Source organism: Vanessa atalanta, chromosome 5 (assembly GCF_905147765.1).
Source record: "Vanessa atalanta chromosome 5, ilVanAtal1.2, whole genome shotgun sequence".
In the NCBI taxonomy this organism is placed as follows: domain Eukaryota; kingdom Metazoa; phylum Arthropoda; class Insecta; order Lepidoptera; family Nymphalidae; genus Vanessa; species Vanessa atalanta.
In genome coordinates this window covers 7,583,210-7,609,860 of record NC_061875.1, presented here as the reverse complement: position 1 = coordinate 7,609,860, position 26,651 = coordinate 7,583,210, and the positions used below count along the sequence as shown (strand labels likewise).

At 29.6% G+C, this 26,651-nt stretch overlaps 1 protein-coding gene across 1 annotated transcript in view; it reads left to right on the top strand.

Annotated features, from left to right (window-relative positions):
- The window catches only part of LOC125064093 (RYamide receptor-like), a 53,093-nt gene extending 35,383 nt beyond the window's left edge, over positions 1 to 17,710 (top strand). The window contains exons 4-11 of the mRNA XM_047670881.1: positions 546 to 694; positions 7,301 to 7,422; positions 7,909 to 8,003; positions 8,958 to 9,083; positions 12,117 to 12,217; positions 14,858 to 14,948; positions 16,928 to 17,005; positions 17,079 to 17,710. Coding sequence (XP_047526837.1) covers positions 546 to 694; positions 7,301 to 7,422; positions 7,909 to 8,003; positions 8,958 to 9,083; positions 12,117 to 12,217; positions 14,858 to 14,948; positions 16,928 to 17,005; positions 17,079 to 17,450 — 1,134 coding nt within the window. The 3' untranslated portion in view covers positions 17,451 to 17,710. The remainder of the gene's footprint in view (positions 1 to 545; positions 695 to 7,300; positions 7,423 to 7,908; positions 8,004 to 8,957; positions 9,084 to 12,116; positions 12,218 to 14,857; positions 14,949 to 16,927; positions 17,006 to 17,078) is intronic.
- The last annotated feature ends 8,941 nt before the right edge of the window (positions 17,711 to 26,651 follow it).

The following is a 26,651-nucleotide window of genomic DNA, read 5'->3' as shown; positions in this document are numbered from 1 at the left end:
AGCTCGGGAACGGCCAACTGTTTCTTAATGTCTTGGCGTGTTACAGTAGGAACTTGGTTAAAATATAAAAATATATATAGAAAAAGCGACTTATGTAGACAATTTAGTCAATATTTTTTTAAATATATTAATAAATAAACCCAAAATGTAAAAACACACCTCAAGAGTAGCTAGTAAGTGTCCCACGGGGCTAAGGCGTTTCCTCTTAAGGAAAAGGTTGACTTGGCTGTTAAGGAAAATATCGTAAGGTAAATTGAATGCCTACAAAAACCATATTTGTCTTCTAAATTGTAACATATTTTCGTAAAAATATTTATATTTTGGACACGTTCTTAATGTCTAACTGAAAAAAACTACTAATCCAATAAGCATAAAACTTGTATAACAGAACATCCAACGCGTTTCGAAGAAGGTTTTAGTTATAATATTACATAAGTATCTCTGCTTCGTAGTTTCACCGGCTTTAAATTTAGACTATTGATGTGACAAGCTTGATTTTCTTGTTCTTGTATTTAATATAAGACTAAATTAAAGTTTAATTTTAGTTTCAAGCTGCGTTACTCCAGCGGTGGCTGTTACCACATTTCATGTGCGCATTCTGTCCTTTCGTACAAGCACTTAGTGTAAACGTCAGCGTGTTTACTCTGACTGCAATTGCCGTTGATCGACATCGGGCTATAATTACTCCATTGAGGTATGTATAAAGTGTTCAGAGAATACTCTTAAATGCGTGTCTTTGAATGAAATGTATTTGTAAAATGCCTCATAAAGGTTAACCGTGTTTGAAAATTCGTTTCTGTTCATAATGTAACACTACCTACTACTTTTTTCTCATGCGTTATATCAAACATCTTGCCATATCTGCCAGTTTACTGGTTCAAATTTTAATGTGCTATAATCAAATATAAATTTTATTAAAATTGCATTACTTTAAACCAAATTAGTAATCCATTAAAAATGAAATAAATATAATATTTGTCAGTATAGAAAACATAATATTACCAATAATAAATTAATAAGAATAAAAAAAATAATTATTATGATGTTGTGGGTATTTTCTTTTCCGAACCGGTGGTAGTGTTTAATTTGAGTACCAATAAGTAAGTTTAATGCTTCTATCTATACTGAATAAAGGAATTTGAGTTTGAGTTAAATAATGATAATATCTAATAATTTCATATATTTTTAAGAAATTATTTGAATTTAGCTAAATTCAAATTTAAAATGATTCTCGCTAGAAGACAATAAGTTATTACATTCAAAAATCTATCAAAATCAAAATATACTTCATTCAAGTATTATTTTACAAGCACTTTTGAATCGACATTTTACAAACTATACTAAAAATATATATAACTACCACAAAAAAGTAGACAGTCGAAAATTTAAATAAAAAAGATAGACTAAAGAACTTCTATTAGGTTTGAAAATTTTATTACAAAACAGCATAAGTACAAAAATTATATTAATGAAAAATTAATTCTAAAAGGATTATTTTTACTCTCGAATTCATCATTATTAGTTTATTTCTCATTTTCTTCCATTTCGACACTGTCCTGGATTTTCAAAGGAGTTTGATCTCCGTTAGAACCTGTTGGTTTTAAAAAATCATCTCAATTCCAACAGTACCTTTCAGGGTTTAATTTAACACATATACATAATCAGATGCATTGAGCCACATATAATTTACATATATATTTTTTTTGTAATAGGGTAATCTAACATAATATAACATATCAGTTAATTCAATCGCCTTTCGACGCTGAAGTAGCTAGAAAAATTGTACATTCAGACTGTTCATATTTCCGAATAAAATTACAAGAACATCGGTTATAGAATGTTGTGTCCTTAATTATTACACGCTATGTTCAACTAGGACCTCTCCGTCACACATTTTCATTCGCGTTAAAATTTAATCTTTAAAATTCGCAAACCCTGATTAAGTATTTTGCAGCAAACCCTATATCAACGAGTTCGCAATAAAACAACGCTTTTATTGATATATTTTTTTTCTATTATCAAGCAAAAGAAGGTAACTGACATTGTCATACCCGCTTAGAGTAGTTTTTCCAGGCAAAGAATAGGCAATCCAACGACTGTACATTCTATACGTTTGATATTTTAAGTCAAGGTAAAAAATCTTGTAATCTTGATATTACAACTTTTAATTAAAAATATGTATATTTTTTTTAAATAATTAAAAATACTCTGTCCAGGATTTTTTTAGACAATTCTTGACATATTTTCTAATATACTAAATTTGTTATAAAATATGTCTCATTCTATTTTCAGCTCGGTGAAGATCGTTTTAAGTTCGGATCTTAGACTATGAGTCGTAAGCGTCGATTTTGTCACTGAATTTAAAATAAACGATTGGCATAATAGCTTATCAAAATGCCTGGCTGTCGTGACCGTGCTCTAGAAAACAAACAAAACATAATTTATTTATACTTATAACGTAAAAGCTTGTTAAAATGTTTAATATCAGTGGTCGTGTGAATTTTTCTCATAAAACCATGCATAGGTTTATAGAACGGCCTGATTTATTGCTGGAGAATATTCAAGCCATACATTATGCAATTAAAGTCAAAACTTCAAGCTGCCTATCAAACAATAAATCTCGACGACTTCCATGTACATTTCCACATGGCCAAATTGGAGAGCAAAGTCATCTAAAAAGATTTTTTTTACGAGCCGTCCCGTAAATTTCATCTAAGGAATCAGGATTCCTAGTATGAACCGATATGTATTCAATGTGCAATTATCGACAAAGATCAACTCCATTCGATCCAAAGAATTAATAGCTGTCCATTACCAAAATATGGAGGTTCCAGATTTCAATAAATTAGCTTAACGTTCCCCTTATGCAGCTGAACGTTCCCCTATTCTACAAAGCACTCGGTGATGTTAGCTCTTACTATATAGAAATATCTCGTTTTCAACGGAGTATAATAGTTTAACCCCAATTCTCTTCAATCTATGTCGCACAACGCGAAGTCATTTAGTGCAACGGGCTGAAGGTGAATGCTTTTATTGGCAGCGAGAAGCTTCCGTGTTGACCGTCCTCAGAACACCTAATTTACACATATTTCTTCAAGCATAGGTGCCTCTTTAGATTTATAAACGAAGATTTACAATTATTCAACGTTTTGCAACGTAACATTGGAAAGACGTCACCTGGGGTACGGGCGTGATTTTCTTTCTAAGCTTTCTATTGACTGTACTGGTCTCTTGGTATTTCGATGAAGTCTTTAGGACTGTTTGTCTTATGACTTACATTTCCTGAAAAAATGCTATTATTATACTTTTTATTTCTTATTAACAATTATACACCGAGAAAATTCTACACCTAATAATTAATATGTACATAAATATAAAAAAAATATATATAAATTTACAACGTTTTATTTACTTTTTGACTTTTATTAAGTATCGGATTATACATAAATCTTCTTGAAACCGAGCAACTTTGGTTTTATATTACGTTATTTTTTAAATTTATGGAGTAAGGGAAAGACGATAAAAATTCAAATAAATTTACATCTTGTTAGGATTTTGTTTTACTCGTCAATAATTGACTTCAATTAAGTTTTATGCGTAAAAAGCACATAGCGTGTAAATTTTTTTTTTTTTTTAATGTAATAATTTTTTTCTGAACTTAATTTTACAGATTCTGTATATTATATATACTTAGTGAGTTGTAAAATTATTTATTGTCTGAAGCAACATATTATTTCTGGTTAACTTTAACTAACATTGAGTGATTATCTGCATTTACTTGTAGTAAGTAATTCTGAACTACTAATAAATACACATCGTGCTTCAAATCAATAAAATTGTTTCTTTAAATGTTTGGAATCAAAACAATTACTTCAGTACGCTGACATAAAATTCTTAACCATTTCGGCTATTTCGTTTAATTTGTTTTGTTCTCGCGTCCGTTAGATGAAGGTCGAGGTTTTGAACGTGATAAGCTTCGCCATTGCTCTGGAATATTTATTTCCGCACCCCTACAAAAATTAGGGTCGCGGCTAGAATATAAGAATTACATGATCTGAAAATACGTATTCACAAAATATATATATATATATATCTATCTATTACTAAATATATTATATATATATATACTACAAGCTATTCATCGAATAGCAATTTTAGTTATTATCAGTTGTATAAAATGTTATACAGTTAAATGTAGAGTTATATAACTTGATAATGAATATTACAGTTGTGGAATAAAACCGTGTTCCCGCTATGAAAAATTTACTTCTCTTTTACAGATAAAAAATAAGTAGATGTCTAATTATATTTTATTTGCATTCTAAAGACTATTTTTAAAGTTTAATGGATTAGTTTCGGAAGTTTTCTTCGAAGAAAAATTTTATTTCAAAAGCTATTTATATTCCGATCATGATATTTATAAAATAAGGAAGTAGTCAGTACACGTCTTGCATTAACTTTTTTTAAGTAAAATTTATAACATATAGTAATTATTTATAATTTAATTATACTTTAATATTATTTTATTTAAATATTTATATCAATTTATTGGACACGAAGTTACCATAAGAATTACCGTTTTGAGTTACCACTTAAATAATATATTAATGTTGAATATAGTCATTTGAAAGTGTATTTGTCCAATAAATTAATATAATAAAAACATATAGTCATTAATTACTAGCATAGGTAATGTTATTGCCTGTATTATTAGGATAATAGCTGAAACTGTTGCTTTACCCGTACGCAATTTCCGAAAAACACAAACTTCCAACCCCCGTTTTACCCCGTTAGTTGAAGTTTCGTGTAATCCGTTCTTAGTCTACACTATGTCTATACCAGGTGTTATAGTTTCTGAGATTTCGTGATTCATCAGTTCATATATATATACAGATATATGAACTTATTTTTATTTTATTTTTAGTAAACTACACTACTTTACCTAACTCGTTTTACCAAAGTTGTCTTTTTTATAAAGCTGTGATTGATAAAAGCGCTTTTGCCCACCATTTTCTTCTTATATATCTTATTAGAGAACCGTTTTTATATTTTTTTTACATTATATGCAATTAAGTATGAATCAAAAGCCAATTATTTTGCAAAACAATTTATGAAAGTGTTTTTTTTAATCGTAAAATCAATACAGAAGTATTGTAAATGTAATGTAAAATCTAAACATATACTTTCACAGACAATATTAATTTATGATAAATACGAAAGAAGGTTGAATAAAGATACGTTTATGTATAATATATACACAAACACAAAAACGAAAACGCTGTAATTACAATCGTTTAATATCTTATTATTTTTTGTATGTTCCTGAAGAAATAGTACGAAAGGTATGCATTTCCTATATCTTTCTCATCCAAAAATACATTATAATACATTTATACAATATTTTAAGTAATTTGTTCATAGTTTAATGAAAAGGACAATGAGTGCTATAAGAAATAAATATAACGTACATAGTCTCTAAATGCCCCACAGCTATGCTGAAGGCTCCTTTCTTTGAGAAGAAGAAATCTTATTCTATCACACTTCTCCAACGATGACTGAGTATACCTGTGGCATATTTTCATTCGACATAAGCCGGTTTACACGAAACACGATTTTTTTTATTAAAACAAATTACATCAAAATTCAATGGTGATTGCCTGGGTTTAACCCGCAATCGTCGGTTATTATTCACGTATTCCAACCGGAGAAGAAATAATAAGTAAAAGGAATGTAACATCTTCTGATCCCAGATTGCGTGGGCGTTGTAGGGAATGACTTCGTGCAGTGCTAGTGTGGAGTTGATAACGGCCCATAGGCTGGACACCTAGATCACCGAAGGAGACGTGATCAACTTCGGGAAGTTTGCTCATCAAAAAAATATAAAATTTTTGTTGTATATTCAAACATACACTCCTTATTTTATTGTATTTTCTGACAATTATAATAAAGAAGAAACCTAAAATCGTTTTCGGGTCTTTGAACCGAGGCACGATATCGGTAAATTACTTACTTGAAATCCAGACAAATGGTTCCACCTGAAATTCAAATACGCGTTCATATTTCAATCAAAAGAAGAAGTTATTGAGAGTGAGTGGTTTAACATTGAATTTGCATTTACTTAAATCTTTTGAGTTATTTTTAACATAAGAAAAATAAAGATGATGCCTCATTTGCATATTAAATTAAGATGTAGCATATAAACTCACATTGCCTTTTTTTTCATTTTACTCGGAAACATTTAATATACCTTTAGTCTCGAGTACACAGTATATCATTTTATTAATTTTATATTAAATAAAATTTTTAGTAATAACAAGATCAAGAATATAAATATACTTTTCAATTTAGTTATTTTACTAATAATTTTGTAAATTGCTTATTTGTAAAACTTAGATAATGCGAATTTGTGTGTTGTTTAATATATAGCGGAACCCTTCAAGATTAATTGACATATCAAAATATTATTTTAAAAGACTTCGTGATAATCTACAAGAACTAGTTTTCGTAGATTTAATCAATAAGCTGAGTGTTGTAAAGACTATAATGCTTAAATAAAAATTATGTATACTACCTCGAAAGAAAATAAGAAGTGAAAAACATAATACCATTACTTACAGCGTGCAATCACTCTTTACGCGAATGTATAGAAGGCCACGCAAAAGGAACAAATTTAAATTTATTCCATATACTAAAACTGTAGCAAACAAATGAATTGACATTATTTATGTGTGTGTAAAATACATACATAAGTCAATCTAAGTCGGTACATCATATACGTTTATTGTTTTTGTTTTTATTCTTGCGTAATTTTTTTTACATGGGGTGAATGAGTATTTGTACATATTCAATGTTTCAGCAACGAATAACATTATAATTGTATGTTCCCTAATCACCTGATGCGCTTATCATTAAACATATTGGTTTACGTAAAATACCCGATCTGATCTACCCAGTCAACCTTGCCCAAAGCCATATATATATAAAAGTCTATAATAAATATATCTTCAGATATTCTACCGCCAAACAGCAATAGATGCTTAGTATTTTAGTGTTCCGCTTTGAAGGGCGAGTAAGCAAGTGTACTACATTCCTATGGGCACAGGCGTTGGTGGCATATTGGTGATGTAATTCCTTTTCCCCTTCCACCTACCTATATTATATATACATACCTATATTATATATAATATATATACATACCTATATTATATATAATATAGTTATAGCCAGCAATTAATTTTCATTTGTTTCCTAATAAATATCAGTTTATAGTAATTTTCCTTACTAAGTAATTTATTTTAAGCGCACATACGTCCAAGCGAGTTGCCAAGGTGATCATAGTATTGATATGGGTGCTCGCCTTATCGCTAGCTGCACCTATGGCTATGTCGTGGGAAGTGATCATGGTCGAAGAACAAGAGCCGGGTAAATTTTAAAATATATATATATTTACACTACAATTGACTTTATTTATAAAGTGAAATCTTTGTTTTGCTTTTGTAATACGTATATAATATTAAAAAATGTAACAGTACTATTAAATGTTTCTTATTTATTATACGATATGATCCAAATTTAATTAACAAAACTTTTTTTTGTGAAAATACTTAATATTAACTATAAATGAATTTACTCTTAAAATAAATTCATTTTCGTGACATTAATTGTCAATCAATTAAATTCAGAATTAATTAACTAGACTAATACTCATACATTTTGAGCACATTTTGGAATAAGTTAAATATCAAGACAGAATCTTTGTTTAATTTAATAAAACTAAGTGTACCATTAAATTACATTACTAAGATTATTAATATCATGTTATAACAATGTAAATAATAAAATTATTTTATTGCTATCTGAAATTTAAGATTATTTATTATTAATTCAAGTGTTATATTATCTTTACAGTTTCCAAGCTATTCTATGAGAAACCATTTTGTGAGCCAACGGAATTCGGATCTCATTCTTTAGCTATATACAGACTGCTATTATATATTTTTCAAGTAAGTATCTAAAATCGAAATACGTAATGTTCAAATACTTTTAATCGTCAAGATTAAATCAAATGTATCCGACGCTATAGATCTAAAACAATAGTTACATAAAAATATATAGTATTTACAATCATATTAGTAGTACTCCTGTCTTATTGCAAAATTGAATACCTTTGTTAAGTAAAAATGTATTTACATTGCGAAGAAGCTTAATTTAGTGTTATAAGTTTATATTTACCCGTGTATATACAGTAATAACAAAAGTACGATACAGTAATAAGCAGTGACAGTTATTTATATCAAACTATTTCGTAATCAATACCTTCCGAGGTTAATGATAATAATTGTGGAGTTCCTATAATAGGTTATACCAAAGTTTGACTAAATCGTTACTATACAATACATTGAATTATATTATGGATATCTATTTCTTGGAATATAATATCGTGTCGGCGTTGTAAATGATTTCATGGTTTTATAAATAAGCTGTTTCATTATTTACCGTACTTGTTTAAGAGATACGAGAAATAAAAAAAAACATTTAGAAATATCCTTAATAAGGAGTCACGTAATCACTTTTTATTTTACTTCAGAATATTTACTTTAAAATGATATCATATAAAATTACCAGAAACTAAAGTAAATTTTATGAATCAATAATTTTATGACTGCACCACTTTGAGATGAAAATCTTGCCTGGTATCGTCCTGGATAAATGCCCATACAGACTGTTCTTAAGCGGGGCTAAACCATGAGCTTTCGAGTTAAATCTTTTTTTAAATATTTTTTTTACTCAAGCGTTTTATATCTTAAAGTTAAAAAATAATAATTATCTACTATTTGTATATGTATTTCTGTTTTATTTTTAGTATTATTTCATTCATATTGTTTATTCCTAAGATTTCTGAATTTGTTTGTGTTGTACAATAAAGTGTCTTAACAATAATGTTATTTTTTGTACAGTATATCATTCCACTATTCGTGATAACATTCGCCTACGCACACATGGCGATGAAGTTATGGGGTGCTCGTGCACCTGGCAACGCGCAAGAAATTCGTGATGCAAATCAAATGAAAAACAAAAAGAAGGTAAGGTTCTTATTTATTAAAATTCGACCTTGTTTCAATGTGGATTCAGATATTATAAATAGAAAATGCGTTTTTTTTTGCGTTCTAAAGCTTGTGACCAACAAAATTGCGTTTTTTATTTCATTAAAATTTTGTACACAACAATAGCTTATTTAAATTTTAAAAGGTTTAATTTCCTAATTACAATTTTTTGTTAAGTATATGTATTAAATAAGATAAGTATATGCATTAAATTAAACTTACAAAGTAGTATTATTAATCTTTTAACTAATCAAAATGACAAGAACAGAATTTTTTATACATGATATTTCTATGAAAGTATAAAAATATGTTTCTTGAAAGTAACCTTTTAAGTATTTGTTGTGTATTCTTAAACATTCTCGAAACAAAATCAGGACTTTTTTGTTTCATATTAAAATAGGGACAAAACGAAATAATACAAATGCTCTTTTCTTGTAAACTTATATACACAAAATATAATCGAAGAATATATAATAGAGCTGTGTTTATGTATGTATGTAATTTAAAAGTTTAATTTGTGTATGTCATGGGATAATAGTTTTAAGTTTATAATAAATTTAGCGAGAATGTAAACTGACTATAAATTGTGAATGAAGTATTAAAAAAATAATTTCCGTTTAATATAACCAACCTAACCTAAAAACATTCCAAATTCGAATCTTTGTGCGTTTTTATTTACAATCTTGCTACATTCGCCACAATCCAGTTACATTATATTTATTACATTAATTCGCACACGTGTCATAATATGATATGTTATTTCATTACTTCAGAATAAATATTGTGCATCGGTTAACCTCGAATTTACGACTTCGTTACGAGAAAACTACTGAAAATGTCGGTATGAGACTATAACTAATTGAAGCGGAATCGTCCGTCGATGGTTATGGGCGATTAATTTTTGAATTCCTTTAATTTCCAACGAAGCTGGCAGATAACCGCTAGTATTATAATATAGAGATGCTTTTACCAAATTGATTTAAAACCATTGTATAAAAATCTTATTATGAAAAACACTGTGAGGGGTTATAACTGCTCTGTATTCCTTAAAACGAAAATCCTAGTCATAAACAACTTATTTATTTTCTGTCCCGCTCGCACCGTTTGTAACTATCGTTGTCTTTAAAAACGCTGGTGAAATTTATTAATTTATTATATCGTTAAAAATTCAATTTTTTAGGCACAAATCACTTTCGCCAATCGATTTCGTAAATACGATTGTTTCATGTTGCCGATGTACGAAATTCGCATACGTATTAAATAACAGAACACAAAAACCTCTTGTCATGTCAGGATAAAGATATCAATTAGTAGCGCTGTTCCAAACATCACCGAAATGTTCTAATATTCATTATTCAGTTATGGAAATGTCACTGAATACGAATCGGAACATACAATAGGTTTAAAAAAAACTCTCATTCTTGTTAACTTTGTGAAGCCTGGTCTGGCTTTACTCCGTCGCGGTAGCATGCAAAAGCGATCCCGTAGTATCCGCCGAAAAGACGGAGAGAGTATCGCTGGTTTTATAGTGGGTATTCCGTTGTACTAGGGCGCACTAGGGGTCCTGGGTATCAACGAGTCCCACATAGCCCTCCTCACTTATCCTACAACAAGAAAACGCGTAATGCGTTTTAGGAGCGAGAAACAAAGGTACCACCCTCTTATGAGTTCTACTAACAAATTGCTTCATATTTATTCTCCAGCAATATCTTTGTTTTGTATGATTTGAACGTCAAAGATAAATGGAGTTTGGTAACCATTTACCGTCGGGTACGACATTTGTCAAAATGGACTCTTATTTTAAACACTTGATTTTTTTTTTATTTAGGGTACTATAATTTTTTTTAATTCAACTACGTTAACGATAAATGCATTTTAATAAAATATTTTAAGTATTTATACGTAATAAGTACAAACTTCAATATGTTCTGTTCGAGTGTATGTGGGTAGATAATCAATAAGAGATGAGTCGTAATCTCCCAAGAGGGTGCCAATTTCGAGTGAAGGAGCTTACAAGATTTTTGGTGCAATTTCATCAGATTTTTCCAAATTGGGTCGTCGAGATACGAGTACCAAATTGGATTTAAGCTATTTCGTCTAAATTTTCTATTACTTATTTCTGAGAGACAACGAAAGCGTTTATAATAATCTATTCTTCGTTTACTTTACGCCCATATGTTTAACTTTTGGAAGGCAGATTTTATTGACTTCTTACAATAGAGTAAGGGTAAATGGTTCCGTATAGTTATCGTTTATTCTTGAAACGTCATAAGCGTTTAAGCCTTTAATACGACGCATGAATGAATTAGCGGCTCTCCAACGTCATCAATCATTCTGAATACGTATCATATAATGCAATCACGTGATCACTTTTTACGGAGACATAAATAACTTTATCTAATTCACCCGATAAGCTTATTATTTTGGTTTTAAAAGTATTTTTGTTCGAGATATCTATATTTGGATGAAGTTCAAGATACGAACCATTTTATAACAGCAATAATCTGTTTTTGACATTTTATTGAGCTGACGATAATTTCACTCAGAGGTCGCACGACATCATACAGACCTATGAGACAGATTTCATATTTTCTTTTGGTTACGAAGATTTCGCGAGTAAACATTTACCTTGCCCACTTTGCCTTTTACTACCCCATTGGTGTAGTGGCTAGCTTAAAAGACTGTAGACGGCGAGTCTCTGGGGCACAATATCCGAGCTTGGAAATGAAGTTATCACGTTTTTTGTCAAGAAATTCCAGTAGCAATACATGATAGCAGCTCTTCTATTAAAATATTCTTTGAAAAACTATTTCTATTTAACCAGAGATTATACAGTAAAAAAAAATCATATTATAAACATTACTGAACACACAAATGTAAATACGGGCCACACACACAGTCATAGTTCTCACATGGTAAAATCTCATATAAAATAAAATAAAATCTAAATAATCTTCTAATATAACTATGATATTAAAAGTTAATTATTAATTTCCATTTGATTTCACGCAGGTAATAAAAATGCTAGTTTTAGTGGTAGCATTGTTCGCACTCTGCTGGCTGCCTCTACAGAGTTATATGCTGCTTCAGTCATTTTTTCCTTCAATAAATGAGTAAGTATTTGTGTTATTTCTTTATTTACATAAACTACAATCATAGTTTTTGTAGCAAGTGTTGTCTAGTTATATAAAATAATGTAATATTTTATAAATAAAAATATATCTTATAAAATAAAATTTTCTGTCGTAAAAGTTCACTATGTGGATCAAGAAATATGTATGCGTTACGTTTTTACTTTATGTGTATTTTGTCCCCTAGTGTATATTCATAAATATATATATTTGACATTGTATAAAAAGTATTATATTTATGCTATTCTACGCACAATAAAAATGGACGTTTTCTTCTTTATGCCTACAGCGTCTGAGACATATCATAGATGTATAAGTAATACTTCAATTGATAAGTTATTTCAAGAATATAAGCCTCCAAATATAACTGAATAGAAGTTCTTGAGAAACAGCAGAAATAATAATAGGTTTATTAATCTTCTCTGCGATAAAACAGGCCAAAAATAATATTCGGTGGAGTCGAGCAGAAAGTGACGCAGACCGTTTAATTGTACAATCAGCTTTAGAGTGTTATTGAGGCCTTAAGCACGAAATGATTTTATTTTTTTAAAACATTTAAAAATATTTCTTTGCAGTGTCTATTCGACAAAAGCCATTTAAAAAAAAAAAAAAAACATCTCTACATTCATATTTGATGTAATGCAATCGCTTTTTACAATAAAAAAAAAATATTAAACTTTTTGTAGTGAATATATAATTTACATTATTTAAACATTTATTTACAAACAAAAAAAACTGTTTAGCGTACTCGTATTCTACAGTTAATATAAGAAAGTAAACTAGATACTATTTTCTGATTTAAATAACAAAACAACACATAAACTATATATCAATTTTCTGATGTATTTATTTAGACAATAACATAAAATTTAATTCACTAGCACATCACCCTTCCGCCCGTGGATGATTGTCGCAGTCACTTTCACGTGATGCAAGTGAAGACTAAAGCATTTTTTGCAGAGTAAAATATGATTTTACGTCATTCAAAGATTCAAGATTGTGTCATTTTTATTGGTTTTAGGCAGCTTTCTACTTTCCAACCCCATTCTTCGTGAGGTATAAGAGCATTATTTTTCCATTGTTAAACATGAAAGTCAACTCTTTTAATATTGTTTTGCTGCTTATTCTGGCAACGATAATGAATTGAGTTGTACGCACTTGTTCTTTGAATCTAATGCTGTGAAACGTTTGTATTGAAGTTCATTAAGTTTTTGTTTTCATAACATGGGGAGAATACAATTAATACCTTATTTAAAAAGTTTATCTTCATTTTGTTCTTCTACTGAAGGTAACTTCTGTTTATAATTAAAAATGTTAATATTAAATTTAAAATAATTAAAGAAATAAAAAATAACATCTTTTGATAAAATTATCGAAAATTTAATCGAAATTACAGCTGCTCTAGAAAACTTTCCTAATCATTGAGAAAAAAATAATATCTAATTTTGTTTTCGACCACGAGTACGAATTTAGCTAATTTACAAAAACATAAATATTTTAATTACATATAATCGTAATGCATTATATTGTTATCATAAGACGTGAATATTTTTTTCTATATTATAAGTACATATTATTCTTCCGAGCTAGTGGTTAAAAATCATAAAAAACAAGACTAGTTTGGTTCGATGATAACGCGTGGCAATGTTGTACCCACATAATAAACATGGATTTCGCTTACGCTATCTATAAACTACTTATAAACCTTGAAGATTATTTATAATAATAAGTCGTATTGTCATTAATACGGGCTTTGGAAGATATTCTCTTATATTCTCACATATTTTATCACCGGCAGCGAAGGTCAAGTGCTATCAAGTGGCACTGTGCGGAATCTATGTGTCTAGGAGTGGTCGGCGTGCTTTAATTTCGCTTGCTTAGTGAACTTTGGCCGTGACACTACTTGCCTAATATTGTTTTTACTCACCGGTGAGGCATATGACTCCACTCCACCTGTTGGAAAGTATTAGTGAAGTCCAAACTTGAAGACGGCCAGTACAGTCAGGTAGAATTAACTGCACTAGTTTCCTTCGCCATGCCAGCTCGCAAGATGCCTATTCACGCCTCGTGTGAAGAAACCCCGTTATAAGAGGAGGGGAACACGTGTGCTGGTAGATAATTCCATTTATTTCAGGTGCGAAGAAAAGAGTTGCCGAATTTCTTCGTGGGCGATGGAATTGATGACACAGTTAGGCGGTGACATTGAGCGCCAATACGCGTACACTTGTTTCTTAGACTTGTGTTGTGTTCAATGGTTCAACGTTCATTTTAAGTGACTTATTATGATTATTATTGACATTTGTAATTGAAAATAGAGTGATTTTATCGAAACGTTGACTCATTTTGCATGATATCCATTGTGGGCACATGTACGTAGTACACGGCCACTATATTTCGTCTGAAACCGTAGTCTAATTTTGACCTAATAATAATATTAATACCTAAATATATTTATTTAGGTATTCGTTTAAAAATATATATTTATATTTTGCAATATAAATATATATTTTTTTGCAATAGAAAGAAATTGCTATTCCATTTAAAAAATAATCCTTTAATTCTCAATATTGCTATTAAAAATATCTTACATACATACATATTTATGTTTTTGTTTATTTACAGGTACAGATATATAAATGTGATTTTCTTCTGCTTCGACTGGCTCGCAATGAGTAATTCCTGTTACAATCCTTTCATTTACGCCATATATAACGTGAGTAAGATTCATTGTATTAATCAGTTCATTGGTATACTATAGTTTTATTTCCTCTACAATATTAGTTGTTTGATACTATGATCATGCTTTTTGCCTTCAATAAATTTATACAATACAAAATATCCTTGCTAATAAAACAGATAAATTATAGGCTTATCAGCCGAATAGGATGTACAAAATCAGTTTTTAATAAAAGCAATGATTTCATAATTATTTCAGATATTAAACTTAATATAATTCCCAGATATTAAATGGCAATAAAATAAATATTTTATCTATGTATATATAGCCTGTACCTCAGAAGTAGTTTAAAATAAACATTTGACTATTTCATTATTATGTCACATCGATTGAAATAAAAAAAAAAATATTAAAGTTATAAGTAAATTATATTGTAAGTCTGACTACTCACCATTCAAGAATAATCTATCAAATCATTTTATTTTGTCTTATATGGATACATTAAATCGAATTAGTCTGCACTATAGTAGGTATTAAAAATATTCTCTAAGGGGCGAAAAACAAAATTAATGACGGGTAAATTCATCGAAACTTAACGTACTATGAAACGAAATACAACATCGTACTTTGTAATCCATGTTAACTAACATTAAATCAGGGCCGAAACGACTTTTATAGAGACCTTCGAGATACTGACTACGAGTTTTATCTTTAGATTTATAATCGAATTCATGTTTATCAGACATTTTAAGGAGAAATTCTAGCCACGTTTTTTTTATATAACTTTTCCAAATCTGAGCGCTTAAAACAAATTTATAATAAGATTCATTTGTAAACCGTCATCTTTATTTAACTTAATCTAAACGTACATTCAAATTTTCGACGTTATTACGGATTTTGCGGTACAAATACCTGTAGACTTGAAATTTAGTAGATGTCTACTAAAAAGGACATCTCTCATTATTGTTGGCCTGGTTATTATTATGGTATAAAGATCGTTGTGTTAGCAGATAGGTAATACGATAAATTTACTATTTGTAAGTAGAATTATCCATGGATATATTTATTTATTATGTAGTGCATACAATTGCATTACACGTTTATTAATAACGAAATAAAATAAAAAAAACCTAAACATAACATAGTTCCATTATGAGTTACGTTTTTATGTATTTATAGTTTAATTATATTAATTTCTTTAGTTAAAAGATGTTGAACGTACTCATTTATTCAGCTTAAATTTATATCATGGTCGAGAGAATAAGTAGATTTGTATTAATGGTTTGTTGAAAGATTCGATGAATCGATGCAAGCTTTGTGTAAAATTAATTAAAATAACAATTCAATGAAATGTTTTTGTACCTAGTTAAATATTCTTTTACTAGATAAAAAACCCGGCTTTGTTTGAGTAAAATAAATAACTAAACAAATACAAATATACTAACTACCGTACCTCTGACGAAATTATTATTAGGTACACACTTTTTGAATGCTCTCGTAAACGTCAAACACTTTGAACTGTCATGTCATTGAATTTTGTGGATTTAATATCGAAATAACTCAATTATACGAATTTTGCGAATATACGTTATAGACTAAAAAATCATTATTTTTTAACAATCTATAATTGATGATAGGTTTCTTTCGGGTCTATCGTAGACCTTCAAGAAATTATTAATAATATATGTAATAAGGTTGAACTTATTTTTGCCTGGTATATAATTATACTGGCTTATTTTGTAATCATAAACTAATTACAAATTTTATATAATTGCCTTTATACACGCATGATCCTAAAAATAAAAAGTTAATTAAGAACTACTGTTAAATAGGACTCAACGCGATATTTTTTTCTTAGACATTAAATATTCATTATTAATTATTTCATTTCCCTTCTCTTTGAATCTGCTTAGGTAAAAAATATTTGCATTTTAATTTGCAAAAATTTGTTATTTACAAGTTTAGGATGAATTGTGTATTGAATAATTCTTTTAATTTCATTTTCTTCATTGCAGGAAAAGTTCAAAAAGGAATTCAAACAAAGATTTACGTTTAGACAAAAACGTAATAGATTCACGAATGATAGTTATGAGGTGAGATTGCTATGATTTTATTATTTAAATTTAACATTAAAACCATTATTGAAGAGTTTTATCTTTTTCATAGGACGGACAGTCATACAGAACTCGAATTTTGTCAATAAGATCAACAAATGAAAGAAGCATTTACTCAACGAGGAAATCAATAAACATAACGCCAGTTGACTCTCTAAAGGCCGCTAAAAATCAATGTCAATGTGTAAAAAATCAAACAAGAGATCATCAAAAGGAAAATCCATGTAGAGTGTTGAAATCAGAAGAGTTCACGATGATTAAAAACGGATGCCAACACGACAACCGCATTAAAGACATTTCTAGAAGATCTCGATTCGGCGACAGCGATTTACCGATTGGGGACGAAAGAGTCAGCGAATTGTATATATTTCCAAATAGTAGTATAGTAGAATTCACGGATGTGCTATGTGATAATAAAGTGTAAATATTATATTTAAATATCTAAAATAAGTATTTATTGAAATGTTAAAGGTATCTTTTGATGAAATGGAGTATGTTGATTTATTATATAAAATTGTTTTTTTTTTTATTACTGGCAATTAAATTCTAATAATAAGACTTATAAATTAAATTTTTGTTTGTGATAATATCTCGTTCATGTATTTTATTGCTCCCAAAAATTTTACGCTATCATTTGTATTTTATTATTAATAAGTAATTTATATAACAATTTAAAAGAATAAATAATAAATGATGTAGAAGCTTAAGAGAGAATTACTTTATTATTTATTTACCCTAGATCATTGTTTCTAGTTTACTTATACCATATTATTTCACATAGTCGTAAAGTAGCACCAATACATATAATCAGTATACACGGACGTTCACGTCCCCATTACTGTCTATCCTTTATCAATTTCAATACCGTAGGCGAAACGACGCACATATTTCATTGAAGCCGAGATCCGAAGCTAGTTTTGGCTAAAAGCCAGTGGTCTTAGTCTGATCGACGTTTATAGCATAAAAATTGAACAAAGAAGCATACCTACCTGTTAACGATATAATTTCCCGTCAATGATATAGTAGTATGCTGAAAATAAATTAATGTATATTTCAAAGAAACCAGACCGCAAAGTTACTAGATGCTACTGTAATATATTGTAAACACTTGAAAACATAAATAAATAATCACCTGTTCGCGGTTGTTCTTTCGTTTACTTTTGCGTCGCGTTGAAAGCTAGATGCCGTTTCCATACAAATCTAATAAGTTGCTTCGAATTTCTATTTTACTAAATTAATTATAAAGCTATAATTTAATATAGATCTACCGAGTTTGATCACCAATAATGTAATATTTTGTTGTCATATCGTAGGTATCAACAAAATATTTTTATAATTAATTTTAATAGTTCAAATAAACTAAGCAAACTGATTGACACGAATGTAAACATAATTTCAAAGTGCGGTCACCGACACTCGGTAGAGCAGCTCGAATCCAGTTCCAATTACAACAAGTTTCCCTTGGGTCGTAAGGCTTGACGAAGGAATTTTTCTTTGTAAGTTAAGCGTAGTCGTCAATATCCACAGCTCTTAGTGGCTCTAAAAACCCTACGAATTAATAAAATTAAATAAATAATAACTAATATCTGTACTTAAAATTATGTACTTAATACGCACAAATGTAGTCTACATTGGATATTCGTATTTCAAACGTAATTGTGAAAAAAATAAATATTTGGTACGTTATCTTAAATATTTTAATTGGCCCTCTTCTTTTCATTATATTTTTTAAACTGACATAAACCTGCTAGACTTATATAACCTATCAGAATTAATAAGTATATTTACGATAAAAAATTTGGTCAACTGAGAATAAAAAAATATGTCTTAAAATGAAATAAATTAGGTCAATACTTCAGTTTGAAATAATACCTTTCCCATTGGGAATCTAGTAAGAAGATTTTAAGTCTCAATTATTAGCCTAGGTTTTCATTTTTCATAGTGTTTTGGGCTCTATTACTACATAGTATAAAAGAAAGTCACTTTCCGCTGTCTGTCTGTTCTATGTGTATGTTTAGATCTTTAAAACTACGCAACGGATTTTGATGCAGTTTCACGAGGAAGGTTTATATGTAGAATACCTGCATACTGTACTAGAAAAACAATTATACTTTTAGAGTAATCTAATGAGATGGCCTAAATTAACAAGTTTTTAGTGCTTACATTGCAAACGATGGCTGAACCCTACGAGATAGATAAAAAGGTCTATAAAAAAGTCCGCGATGGTAGGTATATGTCTATCTCATAGAGATAACCCACAATAACCATTTTTTATCCTTTACTTTTAAATGCGATATTTAATACATTCTGCATTTAATATAGATCAATACGGCTCTATATTAATTAATAATTTAAATTAATATTTTCGAAGATAATACAGAAAAAAGGGGATACAGACTTAAAATGCAGGTAGCGGTTTGTATTGTCTAATGTCAAAAAAGCTGTGAACGTTGTATACTCGTAAAGAAATTCTGTAGCATATTTAGCATTCGCTAGTACTTATTTAAATGTAAATAGTGACTATAATAAGCGTAATATTTTAATCAATAAAATTGCTAATCAATTTGTAGCTTTATGTTAATTGATATCAAAACTTAAGCCAATTACGAGTAGTAAATCGTCTACTCCTAATTAGCTTGCTTGGTCTACGAGTGGGCTTGCCGTAAATGTCAAGTAATAATGTCTAAAAACTATGAATTAGCCGTAATACGTAATTTTAATGATACCAAAATCGAGTAAATAAACATCAAAATATATTTACTATTTGAACAACACACTAATAATTTCAGAGAACTTTTCGACTTTGATGCTTGTGGCCGAATTCATGGCATTACCGAAACGTTTATTAGTTATTAGGACTATAATTATATTAAATGGAAATTGTAGTCGTATAATATGTATAATTTAACTAGTAATAATAATGTAGCGGTGGCTCCATTTCATTTTTATTTCAAAAATTCAATATACTCGTTTTTTTTTATGTTATAATTAGGCGGACTTTCGAATGGGCCACCTGATGCTACCACCACCCATAGACTTTCGCGTTGTCAGAAATATTAACCATTCTTTTCATCGTCAATGTGCCACCAACCAGGACAGGAAAGAATTAGATGGTACAGGAATATCAGTTTCACGGCAAGGTGCACGGTGCTTTCCATGGTATGTGGTATTGATTTAAGCAAAGCGCTCGGAAAAATATTCTATTAAAATCAGAATCAAAAATATATATTTAATAATATTAGTATATTAATACATTAATATATTTTATTCGTGCACTGTTGAACACCAATTTTACAAGAAGAATGCTACTACTGATCGTGAATGTACGTTTTTACGGTAGTTATATACAATTTAATACAATTAAATAGGTTTAAAATAAAATATACATTTGACATGGAGAAGATTTGTAGCTTATTTAATCTCGCTGCTACATTACACTTGATAATTGGTTAATATAATTTCATCTAACACTTAATTTTTCTGACGATATTTTCTTTCTTTGCCAAGCATGAGATCATATTAAGCCCATGAAATGCTTTCCCGGGTTTGAACTCTCAATCTTTGGTAATCGCATTAAATTGGATTGCTTCCTTAATACTTGTATTTTGTTTTGGATTACGTAAATTCCTTTCAATCACGTTTCCAGTTACAGATCTCTACTGTAATGGCAAATCGGCCATTTTAAACAACCAAAACCAAGAACTGTAAGCTTGATACCTTTGTTAAATCCATTCATTCCAACCTACCTAAAATCATTAATACAAATATGAGAAATATACGTCGACTTTATCTGTACTTTTATTAATAATTTCCAGATTTCAGAAGTTTATCACTAGATATATTCCGTAAAGTTAGCTGGTAAAATTATATAAGGCAAAGTTCGTTGGCCTTTCGTACCATATATAAGTTTTGTGTCATGCAATAATGTCAATAGAGGAGAATACCTCTAAAAATGTAAAACAGCACTATTTTCCACTCCAGTTTTATTTATCCTATACAGTGACAACATAGTAAAATATAGCTATGGTAATATCATAATTATGCTTTTAATATTCAGCTATACATTTCCTTCGAACTAAGTTATATTCCAACTGAAGTTGATAAAGTTAATTACAAACTTAACGACTAGCTACGGGGTCTTGGTTAACAACGCTCTGTATTTAACCCTCATAAAAACTAAATTTATAGTATTGGAACTATGTCATAGAAATGAGTCTACAATATTTTGTTGTTGGTTGAATTACTGATTGCGAAATGGTATTGAGTTGTTTACATGAAAGTACATGAAAATGAGACTTCTCAATCGTTAGTTGGCGATTTATAATAAAAAAATATGGAAACAAAAAACTATTTTTGGATCTCAATTCTATATCCATTCGAAAGTTTTATGTTTTTTATCGGATTGAAGAGTGCAACAGCGACTTTACGTGTTTTCAGAGGTACGGCAGTGAAACAATTTACAATAGAGGACTTGACCTTTTATCAAATTTAATATGTTTGGAAATACTACTATATATATACATATATATATATATATATTATAAAAAAAGGTATACGGATGGCAACCTAATGGTAAGTGGTCACCATCGCTCAAAGATATAGACGTAGTAAGGAATAGTAACCATTCCTTAAATCGCCTAAGTGCCGCCAACATTGAGAACTCAGATGTTTTGTCCCGTGTGCCTGTAGTTTCTTTGGCTCACTAGCCCTTCAAACACTATTTTTTTCTATTTGGTGGGTTTACACAAAGCGCTACCAATACTTGACACCACCAATTATTATTATTTATCTTATAATATATAACGTGTACATCTAAACCGTCACTAGAGCATTTCCTCAGTCCTAAGGTTGCCGTATTTTTCGCCTTTTAGCGATTAGACATTTTCTAACATAATATTATATAGTTTAATTTGTTTTATGTAATTGTTCTTCCGCTGTGTAATATAGTATATTCTTATTAAATATGAACAATTTTAATAAAACATAATTATAAGACAAAAATATTTTTAATCTAAAATTTCCGGTATGAGGCTTATGATATCAGCAGAAGCTTTGATTTATTTATTGAATATTCTAGAAGTGTCATTGGAATTTTGTAAATTAATACAAGTGAATGTTAAAAGAGATGGATGTTAAATGAACACATACTGTTGAAAATACTCCGACTCGTGATATGACGATTCTATTATGTGTCATATCACCTCCGCACCATAGCTCTTAAACTTACTATTTCCTGTGTGCGTAATTCGTTGCTAATTGTTTATTATTATAATAATAAGAAAATATACTTTTCTTTTAGAGAAACTTTTTTGTTTTAATCATTTTACTCAGTGTTTAATTATTGGTTTTCAGAAGCTAAAAATTATTTCAATAACATATGACGACCATTTTGAAATAAGTATGGATTTATATTGTCTGTTTTTAATACAATTTAAAAAAATAATTTACATACAATTATCGAAATTTAAATAATAATTTATAATTGTGATAACTTAAGCGCTGAATTTGAATATAAGACACATTTTTATTGAGTACTTATTACAGATAAATAAAATTTCCAGTAAATTGACAAATAAATTATAATAGTGGTAACTTAAGCGCTGAAAATAAATATAGGATACTTTTTAAGTACCTATTCTAGAGAAACGAGGTTTTTGGGAAATTTGAGATTTATTTTCGTACAACAGATCAATCAAACATTGGATACATAGAATTGAGCCAAGAATACAAAGTGGTTCGAGTACAGGTTGCCGTTGTGGGTTCAAACCCAGGCGAGGAGCTCTCGTTCTCGGTAACGAAGGTGAACGTCGTAAGGAAGCCCTCATATGTATGAATAATTTATTGAAGATACATACAAAAGACAAAAAACGACGCTGTTTTATATAATTTTTAAATAAGAATTCTTCGTCGGATATGATAAATTCGTACCGTGGAAATTTTAATTTAGCAGACTTCTTAAAAAATGAAATACTTTCCAAAATATCTAGATGCCGAATTGAACTCTGCTGATGTTTCTCTAATAATCTAATTATTGGAATTCACCTCAGGAAAACAAAGAACCTTAGAATTTGTGTTCCGTGTATATGGACGAGACGTTCCAATGTTTTGACGTTGCATTCCAAACGCGCCCAGTGAAGTCTGCTTGTAGCTAAAATAAAATCCTAAATCTTAGTATACCAAATTCCGATTTGGATTCTTGGTGGTAGGGTTTTGTGCAAGCCCCCCAAACAGCAATACTTAATACTGTTGTGTTTCGGTGTGAAAGGTGAGTGAGCCAGTGCAACTACAGGCACAAGGGGGATAATATCTTAGCTTGCAAGGTTGGTGGCGCATTTAATGGAATGGCGCATGGAATGGTTAATATTTCTTATAGGGCTAATGTCTATGTGTGATGGTGACCACTTACCATCAGGTGGCCTATTTGCCCGTCCGCCTACCTATATCATAAAAAAATGATAAAGTAAATTAAAAATCTTATCTTTCCATCATGGTAGGGCTTTCTCCAAGCTCGTCTGGGTGAGTATCAATACATACAATTTTGTTGTGTTCTTGTTTGTATTATGAATACGCCTACTGATACTAATATTACTGGCACAAGTAACGTTATAGTAGTTTGGCGAAATATATCCCAGTAGAGCTAAGCTGCTTAGAATTAGCTTGTTCAATGAACAATAAAAATAATTAAATAAGCCATCACAATCGCCCATTTTGTGCACTATTTTTATGCAATGACATAAAGTATCGTACTAAGTTTTGTATTATTGGCGTGACGAATTTGGTAGGTTTGTCTACCTTCCAAATAAAATATTGTGATGCAAACAACTGAGCATTGATTCCACTGCCACTTCTCCATCAACTATGAACATTGGAAAACTCACGAGTATTATAGTTGGAATATATTTAGTGAATATGTTTTTATACTTGATATTCATTAATTCAATGAATGTGAAACTAGGAAGAAAAAATATCTACATCTTTGTTTACTATAACTAGCTAGACCATGAATCGTATTAGCCTTCTCCAAATATGTGGCTTTGATTACATTATTAAGAAAATAAGTAATGGATCGGCCTACTTTTGATAAGTGACCATCGGATAAAGAATTGCATTTAATGATATTACTAGATCAATAATATTATTTTTATTTGCATTAAACTAAGATGTTTTAAACATAATCAATTTCATCATCAATTTACTTTACCTTATATTACTTTAATGTGCTATTTAAATTCTTCAAGTATATAAATTCTCGATAGAAACAGCTTGAGAAATAAAGTCCGTACTTGAAAAATATTTCCATCTTACGTTAAAGCCAACTGCAGCGATATCGTACGAATAAATATTGCTATATATTTTTAAATGAAACTTACCGCAATGTTATATAAATAGTAATAGTTGTGTAACTACTTGTAGTTATGAAACATTCATTCCACATATAAGGCTATCTATGTGTATTAAAACAAATAATGTAACTGAATTTTCAGTCCTTACCACGTGAACGTATTTTAATTAGAATTTATATTATTTCATCAATTTAAAGTTACTAAACTAACTTCAACCACTAATCACGTTATAATATAAGTTCTACATACTCAAACGGAAGGTTACATCCTTGCGATAAAGCGTAGCGAAAGTTCTATAATCATAATATGTAGGTGCATATTATATGTGTCTAAAGCTGTGATTACATGTTTTTCTTGCACTTTTATATTTAAATTTATTAGTACTGTTTTTATGCAATTGTTTTTTTACCAATTATATGTATAACGTCAAATAAGTCACGCATAAAAGTAATGTGTTCTTTTGAAAAATTCTCCGCAAAAGTAATATCGTGATTGTTGTCACATCGAACTACTTTGACATTATAGAAATAGAGGTCTTGATTGGCAGCTGTTTCAGAAATCGATGGCCACAATATTAAGAAACAAATAATTGTGATATGTCCCCAAAAGATAATTATTTTTATAACACAGATAGTACAAGCGAAGATTATTAAACTTCCAATCCTTAGTTCTCATTAAGGAAGCTTCAGAACGTGCCTAATGCCAGCGAAATTTCCGATTTCACATTAACACGCACCTCTCAGTGCAAACTATATATTTATTTATTTTATCCTTTTTTATCTACAATGAACGGCAATATTCAGTTTGATAATTGATTTCGTGTTGCACATATTTTGCAAAATATACTGAAGAATATGGTATGGTTACATTTATGGTTACAAATAAAAAGCGCTGTAAATTTTTTTGGTACTCCTCTCGTCTCAAATACGTCGCCACGATTGATTTAAGAAAGAAATATATGTTTGAATTAGGTTGAAATGTGATACGGTGTGTGGTTTTTCATGGAGAGAAAATGAATTAAGTGCCAAAAGCTTGTTATTGTTATAAAAAAGACGAAGGTATTTTACAAAAAATCCCAAATGGCAGCCGTAGACTATTTGTTAATATTATCATCTATTTTCTCAATTGTTATTGAGATGGAAATAAAATTTTATTAATTACATGATTTATGTATTACCAAAGTACTTTTGTAGTGTAGTTATACCAGCATCGTTTTATTTCTAATTAAAAATATAATGTAATAAATCAAAGATTAAGATTATATTAATACAAATGACAAGAGCCATAAAATTGATATCTTAAGCATTACGTTATGTTAGACATTACGGATAACTATACGGAGAGATAACTTAGGGTTAGTTATCTGACAAACTATTCAACTGTCTCAATTGTTAGCTCTTGTAAGCGTAGTTTACTATTAGTTACTAACCCTTTATTCTCACCCTTTGGCTTATCGGCTTAATTATCATTTAGATTAATATTGACGTTGTTATTTCTGACGTTGGTATATTATTAATATACCTTATGATTAGCATTCGGCTTCTGTCCATATTTAACGAATAATTAAAGGCTTTCCCTATTTGTCGTCACTGGGACTCCTCCTCTTCCTGTCTACCTGGTTCGGGGAAATGTAGGATTCTTAAAGACCCTACTCATTCCAAACTATGAACACACTTAGCTGTTACAAAGCGATATAAATAGATTGCTATAGTAGTGTAATGAAAACAGACTTGATTTTAATATAAAGAAATGTATCAATCAAATTTACACGGAAACTACACGTCACACCGTCTACTTATGTCATAGGCAACTCTTGTCTTAGAGAAGTTGAGTTGGTTAGAGAATTTGGAGTATATTATCTTCGAAATTTACTTTCATACCTCATCATTAACAATGGTATTAAACGTGCATCCAAAATGTTAGATTTCGTAATGAGAAATGGAACGAAATTTACTTAGAATTTTCGAGTACTGCAAAATATATAAAATCAGTTATGTTATGTCTTTATATAAATAGGAAACTTTTTTTCATTTGTTTAGTAGCTATTGACGTGTAATGTTACCAAGAAAAATTAAATTCGAAATAATAGATATCATACAAATTGATCGAATTTCGATCTCTGATAAAACACTTGTCTCATAAAATACTCGAAATATTTTGGCGTTATATTGGCCTTATAGTGGTGTAAATTTTATAAATTCGTTGACTTTCTTACATATCAGGCTCTCGAGGGAGCCTTATGAACGAGACACCCAAAGATGGCGAAGTTTTAATAGACACAC